Source organism: Lampris incognitus, chromosome 10 (assembly GCF_029633865.1).
Source record: "Lampris incognitus isolate fLamInc1 chromosome 10, fLamInc1.hap2, whole genome shotgun sequence".
NCBI classification, from domain to species: Eukaryota; Metazoa; Chordata; class Actinopteri; order Lampriformes; family Lampridae; genus Lampris; species Lampris incognitus.
The window spans coordinates 57517278-57526916 of record NC_079220.1 but is presented as its reverse complement, the minus strand read 5'-3'; the positions used below and the strand labels follow the sequence as shown (position 1 = coordinate 57526916).

General features: G+C 47.7%; 1 protein-coding gene across 1 annotated transcript; it reads right to left on the bottom strand.

The window, feature by feature from the left end:
• Positions 1 to 5865: 5865 nt before the first annotated feature.
• Positions 5866 to 6534, bottom strand: nog1 (noggin 1). The gene has a single exon (XM_056288650.1). It carries the CDS (start codon positions 6532 to 6534, stop codon positions 5866 to 5868), a length of 669 nt encoding a protein of 222 aa, XP_056144625.1.
• Between the last annotated feature and the right edge of the window lie 3105 nt (positions 6535 to 9639).

Genomic DNA, 9639 nt, shown 5'->3' with positions numbered 1-9639 from the left:
CATCGGCTGCTAGTCCTCTGACAGACTAAAGGATCTAGATCTGAATCAGAATCAGGCTCAGCATCAGCCTTTACCAGCCAGGTGTGTATTTACACGTACACAGAACTTGTCTCTGGTTGTAAGAACTCACAATGTACATACATACAAACGTATATATATGTATATATACACACACGTATGCAGACTTATATACCAACATACGTGCCAACAACAGCAATCAAGTGGGCATTCACACACGCCACTGTGGTGTGAAGGGTAAATGATTTATTTTGTACAAAGAATAAGAACAGGGGCGGCATGGTAGCGCAGTGGTTAGTGCAGTCGCCTCACAGCAAGAAGGTCCTGGGTTCGAGCCCCGGGGTAGTCCAACCTTGGGGGTCGTCCCGGGTCGTCCTCTGTGTGGAGTTTGCATGTTCTCCCCGTGTCTGTGTGGGTTTCCTCCGGGGGCTCCGGTTTCCTCCCACAGTCCAAAGACGTGTAGGTCAGGTGAATCGGCCATACTGAATTGCCCCTAGGTGTGAATGTGTGTGTGTGTGTGTGTGTGTGTGTGTGTGTGTGTGTGTGTGTGTCTCCCCACCTGCCACCCAATGACTGCTGGGATAGGCTCCAGCATCCCTGGCACCTGAGAGCAGCATAAGTGGTTCAGATAATGGATGGATGGAATAAGAACAGCTGTTGCACAAAAGGATATTTGCAGCAACAAGTGCATTGTGTGTGGAGCCATGCAAGATGATGTTGAATAATCGATTTAAAAAAAAACGTTCTGGACAGCTGGAAATGATGTCGTACTATTGCAAAGTGTGACCATCCCTGATCAAATGTATTGCTTGACCATTGCTTCTGGCATCTTTGCACTGAAGAAAAGTAGAAAACGTTGAGCACAACAAGCGAGACTGTCTCTGAAACAAAGCGAGAAGACGTTTTTCACCAAGCAACAGAATACTGGATATTTTTCTCAATAACATGCGTGCATCTTAAAATGTCCCAAAATGTCTTGAACTGGTTTCATGAGAAGGGGTATGAGACTCAACATAAGACGATGGTGAAGTATTCAATTCAAGTAAAGGATTTACTTGAAGGATTTCAGCGCTAAAGGGTTTAATCCTATAGCGGCGACATGGGCTCATATCAGACATTTCTGAAAAGAGCACGCATGCAGCTTTTCTGTCCCAGCGAACACCTGTGTTCATTTAGACAGATTCCCCAGGCCTCTGGTACTGTTACAGCTGTACATTTGAGTAGTCAATGTAAGTACTGCTTTTATATTTGACCACAGTGACAGACATGTGCCAAGGCATTGCACAGGTCATTAAAACCAGACATCCTTCCACTGACAGGCTGGGGAGGGCCTGCACCAGACAAGACTGGACAGATAACTCCCAGCACAGTCAATGACTTAATACCGCAAAGTCAGTACGACAGGAGGACCGACGAGTTCGGCGGTGCACTTTCACAATGAGCCGGCACCGATCTTTTTTTTCTGTCTACAATCTAAACATGAAAACAGGAAATGCAATTTTAAAAGCTCCTTGATTCTGATAAACACTTATGAATGTCTGTGTATTTCATATTGGTGCAGACTTTGATGGCAGCCGAGACATTTTAGAAATGTATGAATATCTTTTGAGGGCGGCCCGGTGGCACAGTGGTTAGTGCGGTCGCCTCACAGCAAGAAGGTCCTGGGTTCGAGCCCCAGGGTAGTCCAACCTTGGGGGGTCGTCCTGGGTCGTCCTCTGTGTGGAGTTTGCATGTTCTCCCCGTGTCTGTGTGGGTTTCCTCCGGGGGCTCTGGTTTCCTCCCACAGTCCAAAGACATGTAGGTCAGGTGAATCGGCCCCACTAGATTATCCCTAGGTGTGAGTGTGTGTGTGTGTGTGTGTGAGCCCTGTGATGGCCTGGCAGCCTGTCCAGGGTGTCTCCCCGCCTGCCACCCAGTGACTGCTGGGATAGGCTCCGGCATCCCCGCGACCCTGAGAGCAGGATAAGTGGTTCGGATAATGGATGGATGGATGAATCCTTTGAAGATTACCTTTGACAGGGTTGCCCTCCTCCTCCTCCTCCTCCTCCTCGGTGCACGCCGTTCTAGACCAGCAGAAAAACCCTTTGAATCGCACCTTGCACCTGACACTATCGTAAGGAGAGACAAACATGTCTTCGTTGGGTATATCAAAGAAACCTCAGTTCTTATTTAAGTAGATGGACAACATGACATCAAAGCGTAGAAACTCGTTTCCTCAAAGATGCTAATTTTGTAGATGAAGTTTTCAACTTAGAAACTGTTGGACCTTTACATCCTGCAAATCAAATGATTCTACTTCAGTTTTCTTTTGAAAAATGCACTGGACAGTAGCTAGCACAGAGCGCTCCTTGTGATGAAATAAATGATCAAACGTGTAGCAAGCGCTGCTGGGAAAGCTGAAATAAAGCAAATAAAACAGTACCTCGCCATGCAGTTGTAGGTCACAGTAGGCAAAAAAGACATGTTTCTGACAAAACCATCACAGTTGTTGGTACGAAGGTGGTTAACACATTCGTTGTCATGCCCTTTTATCTGATATTCTGACTTTTTGGAGCCCTTCATTTGACATTTGTTTGAAACGTGTCTTGCAATTAAATGTTTTCAAGGGCCACTCACAGGTCCTTCTACACAGCCAGAAGTCCAAGCAGCCCCACAGCCCTCTAACTGCTGTTGTTCAGCGGTCATCAGAGCATGTAGTTATAGTATATCTGTAGTTTATAATCATACTACAACACTTTGCATACAATGATGTTGTCTGTCAGCTCGCGCCCCTGCTCATAACACGACAGGGCTTCATGATCTGATCACTTTAATCTTGCTAGTAGTGTTAGCATGTTAGCAGTATATCATAAGGAAAAAAACTCTGCATCAATTCTGCAATTTGTTGACTTTTGCACTGAACAGACACTTATCATAACTGAAATAAATGTGCCACAGAATCAGTCAATTAGTACAAAAAAAATCTATAACCTTTTAATGAAAAAAAAACAAACAAACCAATGAGTCCGGCGTCTGTTATTGTTGGCCTAGCTAACCTCAGAGACTGGGCTTTGATCAACAAAGTATCCAAACCCTGTAGGAGAATTTAATCAGCATCCAGTTTCTGGCATTAAAATATCTCTTTACAAAGGAATGTCGATTAAGTTAAGAAAGGACGGAGCAGAACAGTAACGATATGAACGCATACATAAAGAAACCATTAAGCTGCTGGACCAACGGTGGCTAAAAGCGCTACATCACTGGATGTTCCAGACCATAGACATCTGTGGATGTTGAAGCCAGAGTTTAGAGAGGAACACCATTCGGTGGGTGGGGGTGGGGGGTGGGGTAAAGGGGGAGCAATCAGAGCCCCCTCCCGAGCTACGAGGGGGGTTCGCGGCTCCGCATCCTCCAGTCTGCAGCTGGTATTAGCAGGCACCAAGCGCTCTGTCAACACCTATTACTCCACATACAACTCATGTGAGCAGTCAGGGCCTTCTTCCCCCTCGCTCACAGCACAGAATTAAGAAAAAGGAGACTCATGAGGGTGGATAGGAGTGGCCTTGGTTGCCAAAAATACAATAAGAAATATCACCTTCAAATACGGAGAAGCAGACCTAAAAACGAAAAACAAAAAGTACTCTGTGACATTTGGAGGGAAATAAAAGCATGCAACATAGCATTCGAACTAATATAGCACTTTTGTCCATCGAATGCTCTGGACAAAGTGGACACACAGAACGCTGTGCTGTCTGCCTGAAACAACAAAGCCCCCGTTCAAATGAGGAGCAGGCTGACACGACGGAATAAAGGGGCGGATTCTGATACAGGGAAAAGTCAGAATTTAAGATTGCTGGATGGATTTTCAAGGCCAGCTGTTACTGATACACACTGTAATCCTTCTGAGAACATCAGCGTCCTACCATGACAGCCAACACCTAAAATAGGTGGACGCTCACATTGCTCGTAAACGGAGGCTCGACCGTCATAGATGTGACCACAGCAGTCAGCGGGAGAGACGAGCGGGTTAGCGTCATGCACATTCTGACTGTTCAGATTCACAGGTCTTGCACAATGACATGCAAATATATGCATGTAATATATTATCATATTTAATTCCCAAAGGAATTAAATATGATAATATATGACAATCTGCTGTGGTAAACTCGACTTTCTTTGTCAGGTTGGGGTTTTTTTGTGTGAAATTTAAATATGTGTAGAAATGGAGATCTGGCTCTGGACCTGAGTAGCATTATTATGGACTACACACAACCAAAACAAGACATGAGGCTCTCTGGTGCCCCTCAGTCTACCCAAGAGGGACTGTGTAACACGGGGGGGAGGGGAGCTCCCTCAATCTGAACCCCTACGGAAACCTTAGACAAATTATAGAAATCACCGGAAAAGGAAAACAATCCTATCATTATAAATTATCCTTATCGGTTTCACCCCCACACAGCCACTTTGTAAATACGTGATAAGGAAGCCGGTGTGACTGACAGGCCGCACTGCAGTAAGTCATGTCTGATGCCATGATATGTGCAGAAGAAGGTTCCCTTTTCTGCTCAGGCCATAGACGGCTGATTGTAATATTTAAGGGAAATACAAAAGACCCCATCTCAGCAGTGTGGCTGATAATATGTATTGGAACATTAACCTCTGGCTATGCCCTTTCCGCTGGAGCAGAAGGCAGAAGAAGTCCTCCCTGCAGTTCACTCCTGCTGTGCTGCAAATGGGGAGGTGGGTTCGAGAGATGAAAGACTGTGAGAACTGTTAGCAGCTGCTGAGCCTTTAGATCAATAAATCACTGCTCCTTCCTTTATCAGCATTTACTACATTTGTAATGGCTGTGTAAGAGGCAGGAGATCTGAACCGTTTGGATGTAGGACTGATGGAGTTAAGCCGATAGGGTAACGACGCGGCTGGTGGCCGCGTGGTGGGTAGAGGCGAGCAAATGGCTTCGGGTTTGATGAATGAACGTCTGTATCCGCGGGATTTGGAATCTCTTTCCCAAATATGTCCATGCATTTCTCTGCAGGAATTATGTAGTGACACCTAAACTCTTTTTGACGGGAGACACGAAGGTCAGTGAGTTAGTTCACGGGTGCACACATACTTCACCCCTCTTGTCGCCGAGGCAAGTTGTCCAGTTTCGCCAACACTGCCGTACTTGAAACCAAGAGTTAAAAAACAATGTGGGGCGAGTGGCGACCCGGTGAAGTACAGGACTGTAAGATGTACATGATGCGGACCCCGGGGTCAACATGAGCAGGATCACCGGGCACACCCGCCTGCCTTAGGCTCGCTCGCAGTGTGACAGGTGGGAAGGAGAAGGACCAACAGTTGGTCGCCATCGGCGATACAAGAAATAAATAAAGCATATAATGAAGAACGTTAAGAAGTACAAAAGTAAAGAAGGAAATCGATACTTTCAAAATTTCAGTGTCATTTTATTACACGAATATAAAGAATAAATAGCAGGTACTCTTAATTTACATGATAAAACAAGTCACCGACGCAAGGCTGCATCAGCTTGTAAGATAAAATATTCCACTTTCACTCTGAGGTCGATCTGTGTTGTCTACACAGGGAACACAGCAAGTCCTTTATGGCACTATGCACCATATTCATAAATACAAAATATATATATTTATATATATATATATATATATATATATATATAACCAACATTTTCCACAAATAAAGTAGACTCTCTGGTTACACATAATACTGACTTTGTACAAGAATAAGCCTATATAAACTGGATGGCACCTCATATACATACATAAAACACATTCCTACACTCGGTAGTGCACATGATCACAGAGATAACGAGCTTCATTGGCGAGTCTGATGAGGACTCATTGTTCAGTTCGAGCAGGAGCATTTGCATTCTGTGATGATGGGATACTGGACCGGTATCCAGGTGCACTTCAGCCCCCCTTTCCTCTGCGTGCACCTCCACCTCAGTATGGTGAGATGGGTCGAGTTTGCGGGCTTGCAGACCATCCCCTCCGGCACCGAGCAGGACCTCTTGCTGAGGCAGCCGCCCACTCGGACGAACCGCGGCCAGAACCTGTTGCCCAGGTCGTTCCAGGTGTACGCCACCGGGCAGAAGGAGTACGCCCACAGCCACTGCTGCAGCCTCCGTTTCAGTTTCTTGCTGGGTTTGTGCTTCTTGCCGAACTGCACGTCGAACTCCATGGCCTTGATGTCTTTGGGCATCAGCGCGCCGGGCTTCTGGACCTCGTAGTCGCCCAGCTCCTCGTTGCCGGCGTAGTGTTTGTCCTCCGGCGGCGAGATGGACAAAAAGCGGCCGTCAAAGTCTCCCAGGGCGGCTTTCAGCTCGGTTTCGTTTAGGTCCCTGTCCCTGGGATCGAAAACGGGATCCGGGTCCTCTTTTAATTCCACAAGTGGTAAACTGTCACTCGGGATGGGGCGGAGGAGATAGTAATGCTGGCAGATGCCCCTCTCCACCGTCAGTCCGAGGGACAGCATCACCAAGTACATGGCGACCAGGTTCTGGGGCGGTTCCATGTCCGGTCGGGACAGGTCCGGCAGCTCAACGTGCAAGTGTCTATTTGTCTGTTTTTAGCAGACTCAACGAGCGTCTTCCCAGGGCGGCTAACGCGCGGTCTTTAATTGGAGTGGCACTCGGAATGCGCAATTACGCGTGAGCCGTTATCCGACTTTGCGCCTTGAGGGTCCATGAAATTCAGACCCGCTGTGCCGCGGCCCCGGAGCCGGTTCGCTGACGAGCCTACACGGACGGCGGCCGGTCTTCTCAGAGAGCGAGCTCCCCCCCACAGCTGCTCACATGGGCTTGGCGAGAGGCATCTAGGGCGCCAAGAGGCTGCGCGGAGGGGCGCCTGTGCAGCGGCATCAGTGGACTCCTCGCCTGGCTGGCACCGCACCGCACCGCACCGCACCGCACCGCACCGCACCGCACCGCCGACTCCGCTAGATCAGGTCTCACGTGGCCGCCCGCCTCGGTGCGGCATCGGCATGCTGCGCGTGTGCCGCAGGAAAGCTGCCGGGGACGACGTCCAGACTGCGTTATATGCCCTCCGACTGTGATGTAACTCCCGCGGCCCTTCTCAATGTGCCTCTGTTGTAGTAGGAGATCCCCGGACACCTCCTCTCCACAAAGGGGCGGAGATGTAGGGGGGAGCTGTCCGCCCTCTGTCGGCTTTCACTCTTTCTTTCTTTCTCTTTTTGTTTTTTTTTTCCAACCCGCTCACCACAAAGGGAATTAGTGGCCTGTCCTTTTCTGGACTGATCACAGCCACTAAACAATCACCCTGAGACAGATAAGGGAGGGGGGGGGTCCTCATTTCTGACCAAGACTCATGATATTACGACTAGTACCACAGCACTGGTTTCATGTTGCGTCTCGCTGAGCTACAGACACTGTTCCACTTTGTGCAGACAGGATCTACTACATTCATCCATCCATCCCTCATCCCCACCACTTACCCTGCTCTCAGGGTGGCAGGGATGCTGGAGTCTATCCCAGCAGTCACTGGGCGGCGGGCGGGGGGACACCCTGGACAGGCTGCCAGGCCATCACACAAGCCCCCCCACCCACCACACACACACACACACACACACACACACACACACACACACACACCTAGGGACAATGTAGTACGGTGAGTCACCTGACCTACATGTCTTTGGACTGTGGGAGGACACGGGAGCCCCCGGAGGGAACCCACACAGACAAGGGGGGAACATGCAAACTCCACACAGAGGACGACCCGGGACGACCCCCAAGGTTGGACTACCCCGGGGCTCGAACCCGGGACCTTCTTGCTGTGAGGCGACTGCACTAACCACTGCGCCACCGTGCCGCCACTACTATATTCAACTATATTCTAATCGATTTCTTCGAGAGACTCGGTTTTATCGGCCAAGTATGATCCCATATGAGGGATTTGCCTTTCGTTCATTTGTGTATACTGCAGCCCACCTGTGCACCCTGCAAGACACGAGACGTGTGGAAGGGAGAAAGAACGAAGTATAAAGGTTAAGATAGCAAAAAGTAAGTAAGTATTACCAGTAGAAATATGAGTAAAAGTGCAGATCCAAGCAGTAGCAGCGTTAAGAGATGTGACAGGCCTGCTACTGCTGCTGGACTACACCGCCTCACTAGACCTGCTGGAAAAGGCGCTGAAATATTATGATGATGGACACCGGCGTCTCACAAGGGTCCATCCAAACGTCTGTTTCGTTCTGGGGTGAAGTGTGCGCGCTGCTTGTGTCTACACTAAAGTGGGACGATATTTCAGCTTGTAACCACGCCACAGCTGGCCTCTCAATAAACCTGGCCAAATTAACTCCCAAATAAACAGCTCTCGCTAAGTAGCGGCCATGGAAAGCATCAGCGTTCGCAAACCTGTCTAAGCTCAAACGCTCAGAGAATCATTCTTTGAAAATAATTTAGTGGAAGAAGTTAGCCAGCAGCTACATCAGCCATAAACCATCCACTTAGATAAATGCATCTCTGTTTCATTTTGAATGAGCTAATTCACACAAGCACTTCGGAGTACGACTCATTTAGTTTACAGTCAAACGACGGTGAAATTCTGGAAAATGTCACCCTTATATTTTTCATCTCGCCAGCACATATCATAAAGTATAGCTCACAAACACTCAACAGAGAGACCTTCATGTTTCAGCCCAGTGCTCTCACATGCAGGATGGTGCAGAGAGCACTCCACCATCCCGTCGGTCTTCTCAGCAAGCTGTCGCTCTCTCTGTTTGTCTCTCTCTCTCCCTCTGTCTCCCTCTCTCTCTCTCTCACACACACACACATGCATGCTTGCATGCACCCATGCATGCATGCACAAACTCCCAGGCTTGCAGCTATATCCAGTATCTTTCAATATTCAGGACCGTATTCTCAACGGCTGCAGTGGAAGACACGTGGCCATCACAGCAAAAATCCACTTTTTTTAAAATGTGAATTGAACTGAATGCATTTCTACCGATGAAAATAGATAGCGAGATTTCCTTTAATCTTCCGTGGCGTTATTAATGTATATGAAGAAATACACCATTTCCAGAAGGTTTCAAATGCCACCGGCGCATGGGTGCTCTGAAGCCGTGACGTGTAATGCCGGGGAAAACGTTTACATTTGCCATGTAAATGTATGGAGCGAAATCCAAATGTGGTTCTCATTAAGTGGCACCATGATTTCCAAGCTCATTTAACAGTGAGTTGTTTTTGTTTCTTCTAATCCTTTCCTACTGTTTTATCGCAGGAAAATTTTCATAGTGAAAAATTCAACCTTAAAATACAGGGTACTTGAGACAGACGCCTGCTTAATTGAAGAGTTTTTCATTCTAATTTAAACCAAAGAGAATTTCCTTTGCTAATAAACCAGCCGACATAATGACCTTTTTTTTTCAGGGGTCTGGTCCTTGAGAAGTACAAAGACAATTGGACCTGCGCTTAAGGATATGCATTCAGAATGAATACATTTGACTGGCGCGTGGGTGATTTTAGCCTTCCCTGCTGATTTTTCATTTAGTGAGTAAAAGCAGACCCTTTTCTTGGCAGTCGTCTTTAACATAGGTACCAAGAAAATTACACTCAGGTAACCTGGGAACACACACACACACACACACACACACACA